This window comes from Scyliorhinus torazame, chromosome 2, assembly GCF_047496885.1.
Source record: "Scyliorhinus torazame isolate Kashiwa2021f chromosome 2, sScyTor2.1, whole genome shotgun sequence".
NCBI classification, from domain to species: domain Eukaryota; kingdom Metazoa; phylum Chordata; class Chondrichthyes; order Carcharhiniformes; family Scyliorhinidae; genus Scyliorhinus; species Scyliorhinus torazame.
Genome location: NC_092708.1, coordinates 129,989,427 through 130,012,234, shown reverse-complemented (window position 1 = coordinate 130,012,234; position 22,808 = coordinate 129,989,427). Strand labels below are relative to the sequence as shown.

The 22,808-nt window shown below is 46.3% G+C and overlaps 1 protein-coding gene across 1 annotated transcript in view; it reads left to right on the top strand.

Annotated features, from left to right (window-relative positions):
• The first annotated feature begins 5,121 nt into the window (after positions 1 to 5,121).
• LOC140391954 (nuclear factor erythroid 2-related factor 2-like) overlaps positions 5,122 to 22,808 on the top strand; it is a 55,747-nt gene continuing 38,060 nt past the window's right edge. The window contains exon 1 of the mRNA XM_072477042.1: positions 5,122 to 5,252. Coding sequence (XP_072333143.1) covers positions 5,220 to 5,252 — 33 coding nt within the window. The 5' untranslated portion in view covers positions 5,122 to 5,219. The remainder of the gene's footprint in view (positions 5,253 to 22,808) is intronic.

The window sequence follows — 22,808 nt, the reverse complement described above, 5'->3', positions numbered from 1 at the left end:
AAAGCTCTGCTGTTGGGTCACTTGCATATTCTCTATCCACCCCTAAAATTTTGTCTACTACCTCCTGACATTCATGTCTGTTCACCCTGGGCAGCACGGTGGCACAGTGGTTAGCATTGCTGCCTCACGGCGCCGAAGTCCCAGGTTTGATCCCGGCTCTGGGTCACTGTCCGTGTGGAGCTTGCACATTATCCCTGTGTCTGCATGGGTTTCACTCCACAACCTAAAGATGTGCAGGCCAGGCGGATTGGCCACGCTAAATTGTCCCTTAATTGGAAAAAATGAATTGGGTACTCTAAATTTATTTTTAAAAATGGGAAAAATCCCTTGCTCTCTTTACTGGCCCCCCCAGGCCCCGTATGTTCTAAGTGATCAATCTCGTTCTCGCTGAGGGTTTCAACTCCCCTCTCCATTTCGAGTCAGCCATTTGCACAGTGCAATGTGCTTACCCAAATTCCTGGGTCCTAGGCCCATCTAAGATGACCACTAACCTCACCCACAGGATGTGATAAAGAGAGATCTCTGGTCACTGTTAGTTCCCCTTCTCCTCCTATTGCTCCCAATTTCCTCCTCCAAGCCCACCAACTGCCTGGCACTATAACCACACCCCATCACACAAACACAAAACTACAGCTCAGCCTATTGCTTCTCTCCCAACCTGGCACAAAAGACTGCAGCCTCTCCCCCCACACCACTCCTGTTTGCTAGCTTCCCCTCTCCCCATAGCTAGCTAAACAACTCCCGAACAAGATCTCTTCAACAACTCCCCTCTAACATCAACCAATACTTCCCCTTATCCCCCCAACCATAACCATACCCCCAACAAAACCAACAAAACTCTCTTTCTCCCCTCCAAGAATAAGCAAGGAACACTTGTCCAATCCCTTATTTACAAACTACCCCTTCTCCCCGACAGAGTAAAAGTGAAACAGTGGTCTAAAAAACAATAATAGTAACATATCTACATCATAATCTTTCAGAGACTGAATCCAAGATAGGCCTCATTATAGTGGACCCAGCTTCTCTAGAATGAAAGCCTCTGCTTGCTCCGGTGTGTCAAAGAGATAGTCTTTCAAATTCATTGTAACCTGCAAACGTGCTGGATACACCACTCTAACCCTCATGCCCTTCTTGTAAAATACCGCTCTTCTCCTCGCCAGTTCAACTCCGACACCTTGATAAATGTGGACAGTATGCCCATCCCAGTCGATGTGCTGAGCCCTCTTTGCCCACTCCAAGACTCTTTCCTTCCTTTTTTAATTATGGAAGCGGATTATAACAACCCGTGGAGGCTGAGGAAGGAGCAGTGCTCCGAAAGCTATTGATTTGAAACAAACTTGTTGGACTTTAATCTGGTGTTGTAAGACTTCTTCTTGGATTATATGAACATTCCAGCCAAGCCAACACAAAAGACTAGTAGACAGGACATCTGTACCAGCCAGCTCTGAAGAAAGATTCCTGCACCAGCCAGCTCTGAACATAGGACTCCTCATCTCTAACGTTATTCTATTCTAATGGTTGCAAAGTTATCTGATCAAAATACAATGGGTTTTTACCAGGGTTCGTAATGTGCTTAGTTAGCTGAATGGCTAGACCTGAAATCACCCTGTCACATGAACAAGACTTGAACTGTTTGAATTGCTTTAATTATACAGCTTTTGCCGTCAGTTGCAGTTTAACCTCTGAAGAGAAAACTGGACTCCAGGCTAGCAACCTGCCTCTGACCACCACCTCCATCTCAATCAGATCTCCAGAAACAATCCTATATCCCACCTACAAAGTGAACTAATTCCCAGAATACAAGAATAATTTGCTGCAAATTCAACCACCTCAACCAAGTTCCTAGGACAAAGACCAGGATTTCTGCCAGACAAGGGCACATGAAGGAATTTTCATTGGACAGTGGCTTACTGGACTCTACGCACATAAATTAATGCCAATATCTTTTTGATTCTTTTAAGTAACTCACAATTTGTAACTTCCTTCCCTTTCTTTGCCTTTTTAGCTTCCGTGAGTGTGGATGTTGTGTCATGATCTATCCCTCGGGTTTTGTTTCACCTTAAAGAATTTTCTGTGGGGTCTTTAACATTGGACATCGTAAACCGGAGATTGGAAAATACCCAAAAGCCCATTTTAACAAGGGAAAGGATGCTAAGGGAAACAAATTAAATTAGAAATAAAACTACCACTGTCACGTGCAGAAGAGAGGAACAGTAATAATTCATTTCACCTCATCCTTGTGTCTGTAACAGGTATTTCAAAACTAACGAGCCAATCTGTAAACATAATCATTTTCTGCAGATGGAATTGGAGCAAATGTCATCCACGTTTCTTCAATTTAAACTACAATTTATTTATCTTCACTCAAAAATTTCAAGATTACAAATGATTATTTTGGAGGCTCTGCCTATGTCAGAAATCCTCTGACATTTGTTTTTCATAGAATCATAGAATTTACAGTGCAGAAGGAGGCCATTCGGCCCATCGAGTCTGCACCGGCCCTTGGAAAGAGTACCCCACCTATGCCCACACCTCCACCCTATCCTAACCTTTTTATTTGGACACTAAGGGCAATTTAGCACAGCCAATCCACCTAACCTGCACATCTTTGGACTGTGGGAGGAAACCGGAGCACCCGGAGGAAACCCACGCAGACACGGGGAGAATGTGCAGACTCCGCACAGACAGTGACCCAAGCCGGGAAACGAACCTGGGACCCTGGAGCGGTGAAGCAACAGTGCTAACCACTGTGCTACTGTGCTGCCCCAGTTTCCTGAATGAAGCAAACTTCACTGTCAGTCTGCCAAGTTGGCTGAAGGACATTCAAGAGGCCAGATTCACAGGAACAGAGAATTCTGGGATATAGTCCATCTGGAGGAGTCCATGAAAGGGATTTAAACATGAAGATGAGATTATTAAATTGGAAACATTGGGAGATCCTGAAGTCTTGAGAGTGGGCTTGCCAATTTACAGCATGTGGTGCTGTGAGTTTATGACAAAAGGGTGATGTTGTCTAGCTAGACCTAGTAGTCAATAGCTTGAGCAGTTTTATGCTAGATAGATCAAGTCTGCTCCCCTTGAACAAGAGATTTTACAATGAACAAGGGCATGAAAGGTAAAGTTAAGTGAGTGGCTGAGCAGGAAAGGATGTGGAGAGTGGTGGAAAAAAAGCTATGAAAATAAAGAAATCAAATGTTCTATGTAATAATCACTGGTCCCCACTGGCCCCTCTGTTGTGCAATTATGTTGGGTATATGGTACTCCATCTTTCTGAACTTGTCCTTAGGATGTCAATAGAAAGGGGCATCATGGTGGCGCAATGGTTAGTACTGCTGCCTCACCGCGCCGAGGACCCAACATTTCTAAAGCAGGGTTAAGAAACACTGAATGTTTGATATACAAAATAAAAACAGAAAATGTAGGTTGGTCAGGTAAATTTCTCTTGAAATCTGCTGTGAACTTCCAGTATTTTTTGGTTTTATTTTAAAATGCTTTCACTTCCTCAGAAGTAACAAAAGTGGAAATATGCAGTTTTTCTACTTTAATTGTTCTGGTGTTGCACCTCAATAGCTACAAAACCTTACATTTGGTACAACATTTCCCTTTAACACACCCTATAGTTCAAAACAATTTTAGTTGGAAAGTATTTCCATCTTTTTTCATCAGTTTTGACGTTATCCAGCACACATTTGTTTTCACCTTTGGAGAAAGCAGGTTGTCAACATTTCTTAAAACTCAGATTGACAAGAATCGTTTGAGCACAGAAGGAGGTCATTCGACCCTTCGCGTCTGCGACGGCAGACACTCCGTTTGCCTTTGGATAATAGGTAGATTCAGATGTAAAATGTAAAAACCAGTTCCAAACAAAGCTACAAGGCGAAAATGTGGTGTGCGTGAAATAAAGCAGAGCGATTGTAATAGATTTAAAACATCAATTTAGCCGCAGATATGGAGGACAACCCCCTTTGAAATGCTGGAAATAGCACTATTGCGCAATTTCAGGGACGTCATTTGAAAAGGGACTTTTTGCTTGAGAATGTTTTCCAGTTCCTCAGGAAGGTTTTGAGACGGACTGCGGAGGCGGCCCAGACATAACGTGATGGACTGGATTTCGTCAAAGTGCTTATTTTAAATGCCGTTAAATAAACACTGGTGTCAACTCCAAATTATAATAAGTATGCTTTACTGAAGTTATTACAACCTGATTGGAAGTGTTTCTATTCGTTGTTGATATATTTTTCAATACAGATGTTTAAAACCAGTAATATTTACTAAACGTATTTTAATTACAATATGTTACGTGCCTATTTCCAAACTTATTTTCAAAAAGACTTGCATCCAAAGCGCATCATATTGTGGAGGCAGAAATCATTCCATACCTTAAGCGGCGATATATCTTTGTAATATTTTTAACCTTTGAATCTATAAAGGCCTTCATTTTATGATAAGTGTAATTGCATAATAATTATTATAATTGAACATTTACAGCGTCATATTCAATTCCAGCATTGGGTGATTGTGTGGAGTTTGTACATGTCTGTGTGGGTTTCCTCCAGTTTGTTTTCCTCCCACAGCCCAAAGATGTGCAGGATAGGTGGATTGGCGATGATAACTTGTCCCTTAATATCCAGAGGTTAGGTGGAGTTATGGGGTTACAGGGATAGGATGGGGGACTGGGCCGAGGTCGAGTGCTCTTTCAGAGGGTCGGTGCAGACTCGATGGGTCGAATGGCCTCTTTCTGCAGTGTCGGGATTTTATGATTTGCCCGACTTGCTTTTTTTGTGAACCGTCGCTTTAGATGAGAGGCCAGTCAGAAGTCCAGAGCTTTGACATCCCAGCCTGTTATTGGCATTGGGGGCCATCCCCGATTGCCCGAGTGCCTGTCCCTACAATCAGATTGTGCCTGCCACATTCTGATGGGACTTGATGGGAAGACGGAACTGATGATGATTGACGGGGGGCGGGGATTGACGGGGGTCGGTGGAGGGAAGGGCTTGATGATTGTCAGGATGGGGGCCAAATCGGAATGAGAGCAGTGGGAGATGGGGGGGGGCCTGTTGAGTGATTGGCAGGCGGGGTCCGGCCTGTTGATTGGGGCAGGAAGGCGATGGGCGGGGCGGCGAGGCGAGTCTCGCGCTGCTCGGGGAAGTGTGCGTCACAAGAGCTGGCAGAGTCAAGGCGGGCTGCGCGTGATCAGCAGTGACTGGGCGACAGCGGTGATGGAGATTGAGAGGCCACTAGCACAGCAGCAGGTACTGCCAGCAGCAACTCCCCTCACCCGCAGGGTATGGGGCACCAAGCAGTTTGAGGGGGGCGCACTTGGCTAAGTGGTAAACTTTCCGATAGTTTAGTCCGCGTTATACGAAAGGTTGTCAATGTGGCCGAGACTTATTGCATTCAAAAATGTACAGGTTCTTGTGGTTAAAGTAACTTGGGTGACTAGTTTGATATCGGTGTCATTTCTCTCTCCCCCCCCCCCCCCCCCCCCTTCCATTGCAGTTTTGATCTTTGGATTTAATTTCCTCGCCCATCCACACTCCCACGACATATTTTCTGAGCCTGTATTGCTGTAAAACATTGAAACCTGGGCGTTCACCACAGGAGCTGTGTTTCCGATTCTGCGCCAAACTTATTGCAAATTGTGCAAAGTCATTCAAGTGTCGTCCTAATAGTAATAACAGCACCCGTGTTTTAAAAGGTTGACTGCAAGGAGATTGTGGGCTGTCTCATGCTTCGTCCGATGATGGCAATTTGTACTGTGTGGGTCGGTTGCAGTGTTCCTAGTCTTGTGACTTCTCTGAAAGGCTTTGGGAGGTTGCTTGTCGTCTGACCCCTGGGAGTTTCCAGCTGATCCCAGGTCGTGATCTTGTCTCCACCCACAGGCTTGCACTGTAAATGAATGGCAGGCCAAAAACAGCATGTCTGAAAAGGTTTGGTTGTGCTTATCAGCGTTCAGCAAAAGTAGTGATAAGATGTGTACTCCTTTCTCCTTTAAACTTAAACTCTTTTAAACCTTCCTCCCCCACCTGTCAAAGCGATTGTTCCTCCTTTATTTGCCCTGATATCACAATTCAGTGAGCTGTCAAGTGCATGTTACATTTGTGTTTGGCTAAGATTCCCTGACCCTCAACATTTTTTCCTGATAGTTAATGATTAATGTCTTGACTGGTTTGCGTGATGGCATTGTGAAATATTTTCTGCATGGTGAAGGTCCTGAGCAACAGAATAGTTGCAGCACAGAGGAAGGCCATTTGGCCCATCTCTCCTCCTAGATCTATAGAGTTTTAACCAATTCTGATTGGTTGCAGTACAGAGGGAGGCCATTTGGTCCATCCTCCCCATGCTGCATCTATACATTTTAAATCAATTCTGATCAAATAAATAACTATCAACCTCCTGTATTTATCATACAAAGTAAAGAATGAAAATGGACAAAATAGCAAAACAAACAATAAAAGTGTAAAGAATAGAAGAGGCTAGATGTGGATCCTCCTAATTGACGAGGAAGCATTTTCTCCACCTCTGAAAATCTTCAGCCTTTACCATTTTTGATCTTGTTGGGAGATTCACAGTTGTTCCCAAGCTTTTGTCTTCAGGTACCTTTGCTAAGTTTGTACTTAAAAATTGAGGATCTGTCAGTATTGGTAAAGGCAGGATGCGTTGAACTATGTTTTTCCCTTCAGAAGGATTTGTCAGATCAAATCTTGGATTCAGATTGGACAATTACAAATAGCCCAGTTCACTTGTTTAAAGAAATGCTGTAGTACTTGCCTAGAGGAGTCAGGAGACACTTTGCGCACTTCCACCATCAACAATTTGCATGTATACAGCACCTTTGATATAAGTGAAATGTCCCAAGGTGATTCACAGGAACATTGTCAAACTCAATTTGACATGGAGCCACATGAACAGGTGATCAAAAACCTGGTCAAAGAAATAGGTTTCAAGTAGTGTGTTTAGGGAATAGAGAAACAGGTTTGTGGAGGGAGTGTTCCTTTATTACTCGTGTACACAAAAGGCTGTTTTGTCTCAGGTGGCAATCAGACTTGACTTGATTTAAGTGCAGGAAATGTACAAAGGACCATAATTTCTTAACTTTTCATTGGCACTCTCTTCCCTCCCCCACCCCCCTGTCAACTGCCTAATCCCTGACGGTGATAAGTGCTGATGGTATACAGTTCTGAAATGAATGTCGGATAGGCTGCTCTCCGCTTTTGAGAGGGAGCTGACTGGTGGTGATTTAAATTGAGGGTGACCACACCTCAGGTGAGGGACAAGGCTGAGAAGGCGGGACCTTTATGGTACCTCAACCAGTACAGGAATTGAATCCGTACTGTTAGCATCACAAACCAGCCATCCGGCTAACTGACCTCCCATATACAGTTGTATGCATCTGTCCACTACCTTACTAAGTAATAATTCTTCATATGCTAGCCTGCATGATGAGTGATGGCAAGCTATTCACAGCACTGAAAAGGTTCTAATCAGTCGCAAATACCATATTTGGGACTCTGGTACATTTTCCCCCTCCTTAATCTGTCTAAATTCTTTGACACAGTTTTAAAAAAATATAAATTTAAAGTACCCAATTCTTTTTTTCCAATTAAGGGGCAATTTGGTGTGGCCAATCCACCTACCCTGCTCATCTTTGGGTTGTGGGGGTGAGACCCATACAAACACGGGGAGAATGTGCAAACTCCACAGGATGGTGACCCGGAGCTGGGATCAAACCTGTTCCTCAGCGCCTTGATGCAACAGTACAAACCACTGTGCCAGTTCTTTGACCCAGATGATCATACAACCCTTCCAGAGTTGATCAGCTTTGTAAGGCAGCACAATGGCAGTGGTTAGCACTGTTGCCTCATGGCGGCAAGGACCCGGGTTCGATCCCGGCCCTGGGTCACTGTCCATATGGAGTTTGCACAGTGTCTGCGTGAGGCTCATCCCCACAACCCAAAGATGTGCAGGGTAAGTGGATTGGCCACGGTAAATTGCCCCTTAATTGGGGGAAAAAAAGAATTGGGCACTTAAAAAAAATTAGGAAAAAAAGCTTTGTAAGACTGCCCAACGCTGTTAAGAGTTCTCACAAGGATCTACCCATCTACATGCTGCTCTTTGCTGGAATTAGCTGTAGATGTTATATCAGGTTCCATATGAATAGTGAGGCTCTACCTCACCATTTGTGAGGTAGTCCCGTCTCTCTCTATTGTCAGTTTTCTTGTCTGAGATCCTCAAAATTAAACTTAGGAAAGACTAAAGCCATTGGTTTTCTCCCTAGTCTAACTGTTTGCATTCCTTGCTCAGACCACTAGCTCTGGCTAAACCACTGTTTGCCACATTGGTATTCTATTTTACCCTGATGTGGGATTCCAGTCCATCACAAAGACTGCCTACTTATATTGTGCCCCCTCCACCAATACGTCAGCCTTTGCTGCTGAAACTCTCATCTTTTTTTAAAATTCAGACTCCACTACAATACTCTCCAAGCAATGGACACAGCTAAAGAAGGGGACACTGGGAAATGCTTGGTCAAAGAGCTGGTTTTTGAGGAGCCTCTTAAAGGCAAAGGGAGAAATTTGAGGAGGGAAATCAAGAGCGTTAAGAACCATTCCCTACTCTGTATGATGGGACTATGCACAGGAGGCCTAAATGGAGCAATGGAGAATTTTTGGGGAGCTGAAGGACTTCACAGTGGTGTGAAAGGGTTAAGGCAAAAGGTTTTTAAACATAATTATTTGCATCATGGAGGACTAGGAACCAGTGTAGCTACGTGAGCACAAGGATAATTGATAAGCGGGACATGGCGAGAGATAGGAATGGGCTGTAGAGTTCTGGTTGAGCTGAAGTTTATGGAGAATGGGAGGCTGACTATCAGAGCATTGGAACTGTGTCCACTTTGGTATCCCATTATATATGAGTAATTAAATCACAGAGAGCATACAGCACAGAACCACCAAGTTGAAGTTAGTTACAGGTATGTGAAACTATATATGAGGTTTGACTTGAGCTACGATGGCAGTTTATACTTCAGATTTCCTCCTGACCTCTAGTTTTATAAATAAGGATTCTGATAATGTCTCGGGGGTGGAAACTACTTTGATTTGTGGAGCAATTTACTGGGATTAACAGTTTAAAATTTTGAGTACAAGGAAGAGGTCCGGAGAAATCTCTTGCACAGATTGTTGCAACATAGTATCCTTTGCCAGACGGAATGGTTGAGGCAGAAATTATTGCATCTTTAAGGGAAAATTGAAGACATGTTCAAAGAAGTGGAAGATAAATGTGGGATTAGTTTTGGCTTGCTCTAGTGGTGTCATCGTAGAGTAGATGGGTTAAATGGCCCGTTTCTGTGCTGTAAACTTTTATTAATGTGTACACTAAAACAATGATTATATTTCAAAAGTATTTCATGGCTGTGAAAGTGATATGGGACCTCCTGAGGTCTTGGAAAAGTCATATAGTTTGGGTGAGTGCATCTGCTGGGGGAAGTAAGGGTGGAAATTATGTAGGCTCTGGCCACAATCAATGCCTATTACAGGGCAATCATTGGTGGGAAAATCCAGAGACATTAATTCAGGACAAAATTAATTGGCACTTGGAGTTAGAAAATGAAAACCAGCACAGATTTGCTAAATCCAAATCATGTTTGACTAACTTGAGTTATATAGTGAAGTAATGGAGAGGGCAAATGAGGGTAATGTGATAGATGTGTATCTATCTAGACTTAGGCTTATATCTTAGCGTTTTAAAGGAAGTAGCTGCAGAGATAGTGGATGAATTGGTTGTAATCTTTTAAAATTACTTACATTCCTGAAAGATCCTAGTGTTTTGGAAAGCCACGAACGTTACACATCTGGTCAAGAAAGGATGAAGACACAAAGCAGGAAACCAGGCCAGTTAACCTAATGTATTTTTGGGGTAGATGCTAGGAGCCATTATTAAAGAGATAGTGGGGGGACACTTAAATCATAATACAATCAGGCAGAGTCAATATGGTACAGAAAGTTGTGAGGCGGGTACACAGACTACAAAGGGATATAAATGGGTTAAGTGAGTGGGCAAATATTTGGTCAATGGGGTACAGTGTGAGGAAAATGTGAGGTTGTCCACTTTGGCAGGAATAATAGAAAGTCAGAACATCAAATGAAGTGACATTACAGAATACTGCTGTACAGAGCATTTGGGTGTTCTTGCGTAATCACAAAGTCAGCATGGAGGTACAACAATTAATTTGGAAGGCAAATAGAATGTTGGGCTTTATTGCAAAGGGAAATGAAGTACAGTATAAAAGTAGGAAAGTCTTGCTACAACTATACAGGGAATTGGTGATACCACACCTAGAGTACTGTGTACACTTTTGGTCACCTTACTTAAGGAGGGATATACTTAGAAAAGGTTCATTAGGCTAATTTGGAATGAAGGGTTTGTCTTAAGAGGATAGGCTGGGACTTCCGGGTGCGGCTATGCAGAGCTAGGTCGCATATTCGGCAGCTCCTGCTTGGAACGGACTTTTGGGCTCTTTTACAGGGCCCCCACGGCATTTGTTTGACATTTCCCGGTGTGGGAAGAAGGCGGCAATATTCCCCCGACAGTGTCCCCCAGGAAGGGTATGTCTCTTGGTTGCCAGACACACGCAGAAACAGTGAAAGATTTGGCTGCAACTACAGGATAAACAGGGCCTCTTCCAGCATGCAGGCGGGGGAAGGGCAAGCTTAAAGCTGCAAGCTGACCTGAGGGCCTTTATCAAAGGTGAATTCTAGCAGCAGAGGGAACAACTGTGAAAAGACCTCATCAAGGCCACTGAAGGGACTTCCGGTTGCGGTGATGCCTAGCTAGCCGCACGCTTCGGCGGCTCCAGCTCCGACGGACCTTCGGGCTCTTTTAAGAGCCTCAACGGGGAATTTTTCGACGACGCAACCCGGTGTGGGGCGTGTGAGAAGGGAGTCCCCCCCAAACGAAGGAGGAAAAAACCGGCGGCGGCGGCTGCAGCGCGAGGAATCGTCGACCAAAGGGTCAGAAAGAGAGAAGTACAAGATGGCGGCGGAGAAAGCGCAGGCGACATGGGGGCCTGAGCATGAAATTGTGAGACGGTGCGTGGAGCTGCTGAAGAGGGAGGTGCTGACCCCGTTGCTACAGGCAATTGAGGGGCTCAAGGAGACATTAAAGACCCAGGAGACAGAGCTCCGTGTGGTGGAGCAGAAGGTGACAGATATTGAGGACGAGATCCTGGGCCTGGCGGTTAAGACACAGACGCACGAGGCACTTCATAAAAAGTGTACTGAAAGGATCGAAGCCCTAGAAAATGGAGCGCGAAGGAAGAACCTTCGGATACTGGGTCTCCCTGAGGGTGTGGAAGGAGTGGACTGTGGAGCGTACGCAAGTACGATGCTGAGCTCACTGATGGGTGCTGAGGCCCCTACGGGCCCCTTGGAGGTGGAGTGGGCAAATCGGATTCCGGCGAGAAGACCAAAAGCGGGAGAACCACCCAGGGCGATAATCGTGCGATTTTACCGCCTTAAGGATAGAGAAGAGGTCCTGAGATGGGCTAAAAAGGTGCGGAGTAGCAGATGGGAGAATGCAGTGGTACGGGTATACCAGGATTGGAGTGCGGAGGTGGCGAGAAGGAGGGCGAGCTTCAACCGAGCCAAAGAGGTGTTGCATAAAAGGAAGGTGAAGTTCGGGATGCTGCAGCCGGCAAGACTATGGGTCACGTATCAGGAGAGACACCATTATTTCGAGACGGCGGAGGAAGCATGGACCTTCATCAAAGAAGAGAAATTGGATCGGAACTGAGGGACTGATGCTGCAGGAAATGTTATTGTTAATGTTACGGTGGAAGTTAATTGAGAAGTAAACAGGGAAGGGGGGAGACATTGGGGAAATGTGGGCGCCGGTGAGGGGGGAAAGACGGGACATAGTTGGAGAATGGGGAAGGGGAGGGGGAGGGGAAAGGGAGCTGCGCCATAAGAGGCGGGTCAGGTAAAGGGATGTTCCCGCACCAGAAAGAATAAGGCGGGAAGACAGGCGCAAGGCGGATGGGAGTTCCCCACATGGGGAGGTCGAGGAGTGAGCAGGAGTAGCCGGGGTCAGTTGAAGTCAGCTGACTTACGGAAGTAATATGGGGGGAGCAATCAAGCTAGAAAGAGATCTAGCGGGGAGGGGAGGAGGGAGGGAGAAGGGGGGGGGGGACAACTGGGTTGCTGCTGCGGAAATCCAAAAGGAAATGGCTAAAGAGTGGGTGGGCGGGGATGGTGTGCGACGCTGGGGGAGCGAGCGGGAGCGCGGAGGCGGGATATGGGACTGGCCTAGAGAAGATAATGGCTAGTCGACACGGGAGGGGGGCAGGTAGCCCCCTAGTGAGGCTGATCACGTGGAACGTGAGAGGCCTGAACGGACCGATAAAAAGGGCCCGAGTGCTCGCGCATTTGAAAGGACTAAGGGCAGACGTGGTTATGCTCCAAGAGACGCACCTAAAGGTGGCGGACCAAGTTAGGCTAAGGAAAGGATGGGTGGGACAGGTGTTCCACTCAGGACTGGACGCAAAGAATAGAGGGGTGGCCATTTTGGTAGGGAAACAGGTCGCATTTGAAGCAAAGAACATCGTAGCAGATAGCGGAGGTAGATATGTAATGGTGAGTGGCAGGCTGGAGGGAATGGAGGTCGTGTTGGTTAACGTGTATGCCCCAAACTGGGACGATGCGGGATTTATGAGACGGATGCTGGGGCGTATACCGGACCTGGAGGTAGGAAACTTGATTTTAGGAGGGGACTTTAATACGGTGCTGGACCCGGGGCTAGATAGATCCAGCTCAAGGACCGGAAGAAGGCCGGCAGCGGCCAAGGTACTTAAGGGGTTTATGGACCAAATGGGGGGAGTGGATCCATGGCGATTTCTTAGACCTAGGGCTAGGGAGTATTCCTTCTTCTCCCATGTCCATAAAGTGTACTCCCGGATAGATTTTTTTGTTTTGGGAAGGTCGTTGATCTCTAGGGTGGAAGAAGCTGAGTACTCAGCCATAGCGGTTTCGGATCATGCCCCACATTGGGTGGACCTGGAATTAGGAGAGGAAAGGGAGCAGAGAACACTCTGGCGATTAGATGTGGGACTGATGGCGGATGAGGGAGTGTGTGCAAGAGTGCGGGGGTGTATTGAGAGATACCTGGAGGTCAATGACGACGGCGAGGTCCCTGTGGGAGTGGTATGGGAAGCACTAAAAGCGGTGGTCAGAGGAGAGCTGATCTCCATTGGGGCCCACAAAAGGAAAACAGAGGCCAAGGAAAGGGAAAGATTACTGGGGGAGATTTTAAGGGTGGATAGGGAATTTGCAGAGACCCCGGAGGAGGAATTGTACAGGGAGAGGAGACGACTCCAGGCGGAATTTGACCTTCTGACCACCAGAAAGGCGGAGGTACTGTGGAGGAAGGCACAGGGGAGGAGGTATGAATATGGGGAAAAGGCGAGTCGCCTGTTGGCTCATCAATTGCGAAAGAGGGCAGCAGCGAGGGAAATAGGAGGAATTAGAGACGAAAGGGGAGACACGGTGCGAAGGGCAGGAAAGATAAATGAGGTGTTCAAGACCTTCTATGAGGAACTGTATAGGTCTCAACCCCCAGAGGGAGAGGAGGGGATGCGGCAGTTCCTGGACCAATTGAGGTTCCCGAAAGTGGAGGAGCGGGGGGTGGTAGGCCTGGGGGCACCGATTGGGGTGGACGAGGTTATTAAGGGACTGGGAAGCATGCAAGCAGGGAAGGCCCCAGGACCAGACGGGTTCCCGGTGGAGTATTACAGAAAATATGTGGACTTGTTGGCCCCGTTGATGGTGAGGACGTTCAATGAGGCCAGGAAAGGGGGGACTCTACCCCCGACGATGTCGGAGGCGACGATATCGTTAATTTTGAAGAGGGATAAAGATCCGTTGCAGTGCGGGTCCTATAGACCCATTTCATTGTTGAACGTGGACGCCAAATTGTTGGCAAAGGTGCTGGCATCGAGGATAGAGGACTGTGTCCCGGGGGTGGTGCACGAAGATCAGACAGGGTTCGTAAAAGGGAGACAACTGAATGTTAACGTGCGACGACTATTAGGGGTGATAATGATGCCCCCAGTGGAGGGGGAGGCAGAGATAGTGGCGGCAATGGACGCAGAGAAGGCATTTGATAGGGTGGAGTGGGAGTATTTATGGGAAGTGTTAAGGAGGTTTGGGTTTGGGAACGGGTTTATTAGCTGGGTTAGACTTCTTTATGGGGCTCCAACGGCAAGCGTAGTTACAGGTCGACATAGATCGGAGTATTTCCGACTATATAGGGGAACAAGACAGGGATGCCCGCTGTCTCCATTGTTGTTCGCGTTGGCAATTGAACCTCTGGCCATGGCGTTGAGAGACTCCAGGAAATGGAGAGGGGTGATTAGAGGGGGAGAAGAACACCGAGTCTCGTTATATGCGGATGACCTATTGTTATACGTGTCGGACCCAGCGGGGGGAATGATAGAGGTTATGCGAATTTTGAGGGGGTTCGGGGATTTCTCGGGGTATAGGCTAAACATGGGAAAGAGTGAATTATTTGTGATACATCCAGGGGACCAGAGTAGAGAGATAGAAGGCTTGCCTCTAAGGAAAGTGGAAAGAAACTTCCGATACCTGGGGATTCAGATCGCTAGGAGCTGGGGAACCTTGCACAGACTTAATCTGACACGGTTGGTAGAACAAATGGAGGAGGACTTCAAGAGGTGGGACATGCAGCCTCTATCGCTGGCGGGCAGGGTGCAAGCAATTAAGATGATGGTCCTCCCGAGGTTCTTATTTGTATTTCAATGTCTCCCTATACTAATCACTAAGACCTTTTTTAATAAAATAGACAGGAGCATCACGAGCTTCGTGTGGGCAGGGAAAGTTCCGAGAGTAAGGAGGGGGTTCCTTCAGCGTAGTAGGGACAGAGGAGGATTGGCACTACCGAACTTGGGCGATTACTATTGGGCCGCCAATGTGGCAATGATACGTAAATGGATGATGGAGGGTGAGGGAGCGGCGTGGGAAAGACTGGAGAGAAAGTCCTGTAAAGGGACGAGTTTAGAGGCGCTGGTGACGGCGCCGCTACCGATCTCACCTAAAAAGTTTACCACGAACCCGGTGGTGGCGGCAACATTGAATATCTGGGGACAGTGGAGGCGACAGAGAGGGGTGCGGGGAGCCCTGGTGGGGTCCCCAATCAGGAACAACCATAGGTTCGCCCCAGGAAGAATGGATGGAGGATTTCAGAGCTGGTTCCAGTTGGGAATTAGGAGGGTGGGAGATTTATTTATAGATGGGACTTTTGCGAGCTTGGGAGCATTGGAGGAAAAGTATAAGTTGCCCCGGGGAAACTTCTTGAGATATATGCAGGTGAGGGCATTTACTAGACAACAGGTGAGGGAATTTCCATTGCTCCCGACACAGGGGATACAGGACAGGGTGCTTTCAGGGGTGTGGGTCGGAGAGGGCAAGGTGTCAGAGATTTACCGAGAGATGAGGGAAGAGGGGGAGGAGTCGGTGGGCGAACTAAAAGGAAAGTGGGAAGAAGAACTAGGGGAGGAGATAGAGGAGGGTATGTGGGCTGATGCCCTAAGCAGGGTAAATTCCTCTTCCTCATGCGCCAGGCTTAGCCTGATTCAATTTAAGGTGCTACATAGAGCACACATAACGGGAGCAAGATTGAGCAGGTTCTTTGGAGTGGAGGACAAATGTGGGAGGTGTGGCGGGAGCCCGGCAAACCACGCACATATGTTTTGGGCATGCCCGGCACTGGAAGGGTATTGGAAGGGAGTGACGGGAGTGATTTCGCGGGTGGTGAAGGCCCGGGTCAAACCAGGCTGGGGGTTAGCTCTATTTGGAGTTGCGGAAGAGCCGGGAGTGCAGGAGGCGAAAGAGGCCGACGTTGTGGCCTTTGCGTCCCTAGTAGCCCGGCGCAGGATCCTACTCATGTGGAAGGAGGCGAAACCCCCCGGACTGGAGGCCTGGGTAAATGATATGGCGGGGTTCATTAAACTGGAGCAGATAAAGTTTGCCCTGAGAGGATCGGCTCAAGGGTTCACCAGGCGGTGGCAGCCATTTCTCGACTACCTAGGGGAATGTTAGAGGGAAGACAGATGACCAGCAGCAGCAACCCAGGGGGAGGGGGGGGGGGGGGGGGAGGGGGGGTTTAGTTTAGGTCAAAGATAAAGGGGTTTTGTTACTTGTGTATTGTTTAAAATTTCTGTATTGTTATTGTTGCGTTTGCTTTGTAAGAGGGGAAAAATTGTTGTTTGGGAAAAAAATTTCAATAAAACATTTATAAAAAAAAAAAAAGAGGATAGGCTGAACTGGTTGGGCCCATTGGAGTTTAGAAGTAGGAGTGATCGTATTGAAACATATAAAACTGAGGGAGGTTGACATGTTGGGTGAATTGGCCATGATCAATGCACAGGGTTATGAGAATAGGGCAAGGGAGTAGGCCGAGGTAGTGCTCTTTCAGAGGGTCGGTGCAGACTTGATGGGCCGAATGACCCCCGTTAGCACTGTAGGGATTCTGTGGACAGGATAGATGCTGAGAAGATGTTTCCCCTCGTGGAGCAATCTAGAACTGGGGAGCACAGTTTAGAAAATAAGGGGCTGCATTTTGCCACGGTGGAGGCAGCCTGCCATTGGCATGTAGTGGGATCTTCCGGTCCCGTCGCTGTTAGCGGGGTTTCTCATTACATGTGGCCTCCACTACTGGGAAACCTGTGGTGGGGGTGCGCTGTCAGCAGGATCAGAAGATCCCACCAGCAAGAGCAGCCGGAAAATTTCGGCAAAGGTGTCAGAGGGAGATGAGGAATTTATTCTCTTGGGGGGGCAGTTAGTGTTTGGAATTCCCTTCCACAGAGGGTGGCTCATTGAGTAGGCTGAGTTAAACAGATTTTTGATTGAAACGGCAGTCAGAGATTATGGGGGTGTAGACAACAAAGTAGAGTTATGGGCTAAGTCAGATCAGTATGGCCTTACTGAATGGCAGAGCAGGCTCAAGGGGCCGAATGGCCTACTCCTATTACATTTTGTACAATTTCAAAAGACACTTGATGGAGTGTCACATAATAGACTTCAAATAATTCTATGTGATTAAAGGGAAGTTGCTGTACAGATATATAATTGGCTTAACTGTTAGCAAACCAAGAATAGTGCTGAATGGTTGTTTTTCATATTGGAGCAAAGTGTATCCATGGGTCCTCCAGGATTCAGTGTTGCGTCAACTATTTTTGATACACATTAATGGCTTAAGTTATGGAAACAGGGCAAGTGAAATAAAATTCAGATGTATTTAAACAGTGAGGACAGGTTATGCTAAATCTTTACAAAATACTCGTTCGGCCCCAGCTGGAGTATTGTAGCCAGTTCTGGCATTACATTGAAGATTGTCAAGGCCTTAGAAGTTAAGTGGAATGATTAGAGATACTGGAGTTTTTCCTTTTAGAGCAAAGAGGGTTAAGAGGAGATTTGAGACACGTGTTCCAAATTTTGAAGGGTCTTATTAGAGTAAGTAAGAAGAAACTGTTTCCAGTAACTGAATGCTCAGTAAGCAGAGGACACACATTGAGGTAATTGGCAAAAGAATAATACAGAATCACTTCTTTATGCAGCATGTTTCCACATTCTCTCCGTGTGGATTGACCATGCTAAATTGTCCCTTTAGTGTACCAAGGTTAGGTTGGGTTATGGGGTTACAGGGATAGGGTGGGGAGAGGGCCTAGATAAGGTGCTCTTTCAGAGGATCGGTGTAGACTCGATGGGCTGAGTGGCCTCTTTCTGCCACTTCACTGTAAGATTCAATGTTGTGAACTGGAGTTCACTGCCTCAAATTATGGTGGAGCAGAGTCACTAACTTTCAAAAAGGAATCGGATAGTAATCTGGGGCTGGTTTAGCACAGTGGGCTAAATAGCTAGCTTGTAAAGCAGACCGAAGCCAGCAGCGCGGGTTCAATTCCCGTACCAGCCTCCCCGAACAGGCGCTGGAATGTGGAGACTAGGGGCTTTTCACAGTAAATTCATTGAAGCCTACTTGTGACAATAAGCGATTTTCATTCATTTCATTTCATGTAAACAAATGCTGGACTATGGGGAAAGAGCAGGAGAGTGGGAGTGAAAAAAGATTCCACACAGGCACAGCCTCCTGTGTTGCATCATTCTTTGATTTCAGCATGGCTGAAGAAAGTAGTACCCTATTGTGTATAAATACAACTGGGCAAGAAAGGGAGAGACAAAGAAATTGTGCTAGTAAAAGTTTAATAGCAAACAAAAAAAAACAAGAATTAACTGGTCCAAAAATGACTAAGGATCAGAAGAAAGGTCCATACCCGATGTGCTAATCCATCTGTTCTTTTTTTTATTTTTAAAGTGCCCAATAATTTCCCAATTAAGGGGCAATTTAGTGTGGCCAATCCACCAATCTTTGGGTTGTGGGGGTGAGACCTATGCAGACACGGGGAGAATGTGCAAACTCCACACGGACAGTGACCTGACCCAGGGCCAGGATCTGGGTCACTGCCCGTGTGGAGTTTGCACATCTCCCCGTGTCTGCATGGGTCTCCCCTCACAACCCCAAAAAATGTGCTGGGTAGGTGGATAGGCCGTGCTAAATTGCCCCTTAATTGGAAAAAAAATTGGGTATTCTAAATTTATTACATTTTTAAAATGAAATAAAATAATCTGTATAATGGGGAATGGTTTTCTTAAGCTCTTCTGAACTTCGGTCAAAACCTGTGCACTATATCTGCACGTGAACCACCTCGGTTTGATCCTGATTTTAATATGGGGGTCGGGGTTCTTCGCCGGCAGGATTCTCCGTTTTGCCGGCGCTTGGGGGTTTCCCGATGGCGTGGGGCTGCGCCACAATGGGAAACTGGTGCTGGCGTAACGGAGAATCCCGCCCGTGGGTCAGGGCAGAAAAGTATAAGAAAATTCTAAAGGGAGAACCCACTATCTGTGGTTTACTAAAGAAGTTAGGGAATGTGCCAAACTTAAGAAAGAAGCATATAACTCGCAAAGATGAGTGGCAGGTCAGATTAGTCAGAATATAAAGAATGGCAGAGAATGAGTGAAAGGTTAATCGGGAAAAATAAATGAGTACAAGAGAATGCTAGCTAGGAATGTAAATACAGATAGCAAGAGTTTCTGCAGGTAGATAAAAAGGAAAGAGGTAAGTAAAGTGAGTATTGGTCCTGGGAGTTAATAGTAGATAATAAGGAAATAGTGCATGAAATTAAGAAATATTTTGCTTTTGTCTTCACTGATGGACTTCACCCTAGAATCTTAAAAGAGGTAGAGTCTGAAAAGTGGTGGCTAATGAGGTAGTAGATGCATTGGTATTAGTTTTTCAAAATTCGCTAGATTCGGGAAAAGTTTAATCAGAGCAAACACAACCCCACTATTCAAGAAGGGAGGGAGCCAGGAAACTATAGGCCAGTTAACTTGATACCTGGTGTGGGGTAAGTGTTTGAATCAATCATTAAGGAAGTTATAGATGGACACTTTGAAAAACTGACGGTAATCTGGAAGAGTCAACATTGTTTTGTGAGAGGGAAATCATATTTAACCAATTTATTGTAGCTATTTGAAGGAGTAACATGTACTGTGAACAAAGGGGAACCTGTAGACATGTTGTACTTGGATTTCCAGAAAGCATTTGATAAGGTGCCACACCAAGGCTTATTGTGGAAAATAAAAGTCCATGGTGTAGGGGTTAACATTCATTTTCAGTACCCAATTCATTTCTTCCAATTAAGGGGCAATTTAGCATGGCCAATCCACCTACCCTGAGGGGGCAGCACAGTGGCGCAGTGGTTAGTAGTGCTGCCTCATGGCACCGAGGTCCCAGACTTGATCCCGGCTCTGGGTCACTGTCCGTGTGGATTTTGAACATTCTCCCTGTGTTTGCGTGGGTTTTGCCCCTACAACCCAAAAATGTGCAGGATAGGTGGATTGGCCACGCTAAATTGCCCCTTAATTGGCAAAAATGAATTGGGTACTCTAAATTTTTTTTTAAATCCACCTACCCTGCACATCTTTGGGTTGTGGGGGCGAAACCCATGCAAACACGGAGAGAATGTGCAAACTCTACATGATCGTGACCCAGAGCCGGGATCAAACCTGGGACCTCGGAGCCAGGATCGAACCTGGGACCTCGGCGCCGTGAGGCAGCAGTGCTAACCACTGCACCATCGTGCTGCCCTTGGGGTTAACGTACGTTAATCATGAATTGGTGGGTTCGAATCCCATCCTTGGGTCATTGTCCGTGTTGAGTTTGCACATCCTCTCCGTGTTTGCGTGGGTTTCGCCCCCACAACCCAAAAGATGTGTAGGTTAGGTGGATTGGCAATGCTAAACTGGAAGAGCATTCCTTTAATTGGAAAAATAAATAAATAAATAAATGGGTACACTTATTTAAAAAAATGAATAGATGATTGGCTGGTTGGCAAAAACAGAGTATGTGTAAACGGGTCTTTTTCTGATTGGCAGAATGTGATGAGTGGCGTCCTGCAAGGACCTGTACTGGGGCATCAACCTTCCACAATTTCTATCAATGCCTTAGATGAGTTGGGTGAAGGCACGGTATATTTGCAGACGACACAAAGATAGATCGAATGTATGTTGTGAAGAGTTCATAAGGGGGTTGCAGACGGATAGAGATAGGTTGAATGAGTGGGCAAAAATCTGGCAAATGGAGCGTAATGTGGGGAAAACAGGAAGTTCACTTTGGCAGAAAGAATAAAAAAGCAGAATACTAAATGGAGAGCAACTGCAGAATTTAGAGTTGCAGAGTTCTCGTGCATGAATCACAAAAAATTAGTGTGCATGTAATCAAGCTAATGAAATGCTACCCTTTATTATGAGAGGAACTGAATATAACTGTAAGGATGTTATGCTTCAGTTATCGGGACATTGGTGAGTCGACATCTCAATTACTGTATGCAGTTTTGGTCTCCTTATTTAAGGAAGGATATAAATGCATTGGAGGTGGTTCAGAGGAGGTTTACTAGTTTGATCTTGAATGAGTGGGTTGTTTTATGAGGAAACGTTGCACAGGCTGGACTTCTTTTCACTGAAGTTCAGGTGGGGTAAGGGGTGACTTGAATGTAGTATATATGATCCTGGATGTTCTTCACAAACAAAGTGCACGTGGAAAGGATGTTTCTTCTTGTGGGTGAGTCCAGAACAAGGGGGTGCTGCTTTAAAATTAGGGGTTACCCTTTTGGACAGAGATGAGGGAAATATTGTGCGGCACGGGAGCACAGTGGGTATCACTGTTGCTTCACAGCATCAGGGTCCCAGGTTCGATTCCCGGCTTGGGTCGCTGTCTGTGTGGAGTCTGCACGTTTTCCCTGTGCCTGCGTTGGTTTCTCCGGGTCCTGCAGTTTCCTCCCACAAGTCCCGAATGACGTGCTGTTAGGTAAATTGGACATTCTGAATTCTCCCTCTGGGTTTGCGAACAGGTGCCGGAATGTGGCGACGAGGGGCTTTTCATAGTAACTTCATTGCAGTGTTAATGTAAGCCTACTTGTGACAACAATAAAGACTGTATTTATTTTTTTGAGGGTTGTGCAACTTTGGAACTCTCTGTCTCCAAAGTTGGTGGAAGTGAGGTCAAAGAACAAAGAAAAGTACAGCACAAGAACAGGCCCTTCGGCCCTTCAAGCCTGTGCCGACCATGCTGCCCGTCTAAACTAAAATTGTCTACACTTCTGGGGTTCGTATCCCTCTATTCCCATCCTATTCATGTATTTGTTAAGATGCCCCTTAAACGTCACTATCGTCCCTGCTTCCACCACTCCGGCAGCAAGTTTCAGGCACCCACTACCCTCTGTGTATTAAAAAAAAAAAACTTGCCTCGCACATCTCCTCTAAACCTTGCCCCTCGCACCTTAAACCTATGCCCCCTAGTAATTGACCCCTCTACCCTGGGGAAAAAGTCTCTGACTATCCACTCTGTCTATGCCCCTCATAATTTTGTAGACCTCTATCAGGTCGCCCCTCAACCACCTTCGTTCCAGTGAGAACAAACCGAGTTTATTCAACCGCTCCTCATAGCTAATGCTCTCCATACCAGGCAACATCCTGGTAAATCTCTTCTGCACCCTCTCTAAAGCCTCCACATCCTTCTGGTAGCGTGGCGACCAGAATTGAACACTATACTCCAAATGTGGCAGAACTAAGGTTCTATACAGCTGCAACATGACTTGCCAATTTTTATACTGAATGCCCCGGCCAATGAAGGCAAGAATTCCGTATGCCATCTTGACTACCTTCTCCACCTGTGTTGCCCCTTTCAGTGACCTGTGGACCAAGATCTCTCTGACTGTCAATACTCTTGAGGGTTCTACCATTCATTGTATATTCCCTACCTGTATTAGACCTTCCAAAATGCATCCCGTCACATTTGTCCGAATTAAACTCCATCTGCCATCTCGGCGCCCAAGTCTCCAAACGATCTAAATCCTGCTCTATCCTCTGACAGTCATCGCTATCCGCAATTCCACCAACCTTTTGTGTCATCCACAAACTTACTAATCAGACCAGTTACATTTTCCTCCAAATCATTTATATATACTACAAACAGCAAATGTCGCAGCACTGATCCCTGCGGAACACCACTAGTCACAGCCCTCCAATCAGAAAAGCATCCTTCCATTGCTACTCTTTGCCTTCTATGACCTAGTCAGTTCTGTATCCATCTTGCCAGCTCACCTCTGATCCCGTGTGACTTCACCTTTTGCACCAGTCTGCCATGAGGGATCTTGTCAAAGGCCTTACTGAAGTCCATAT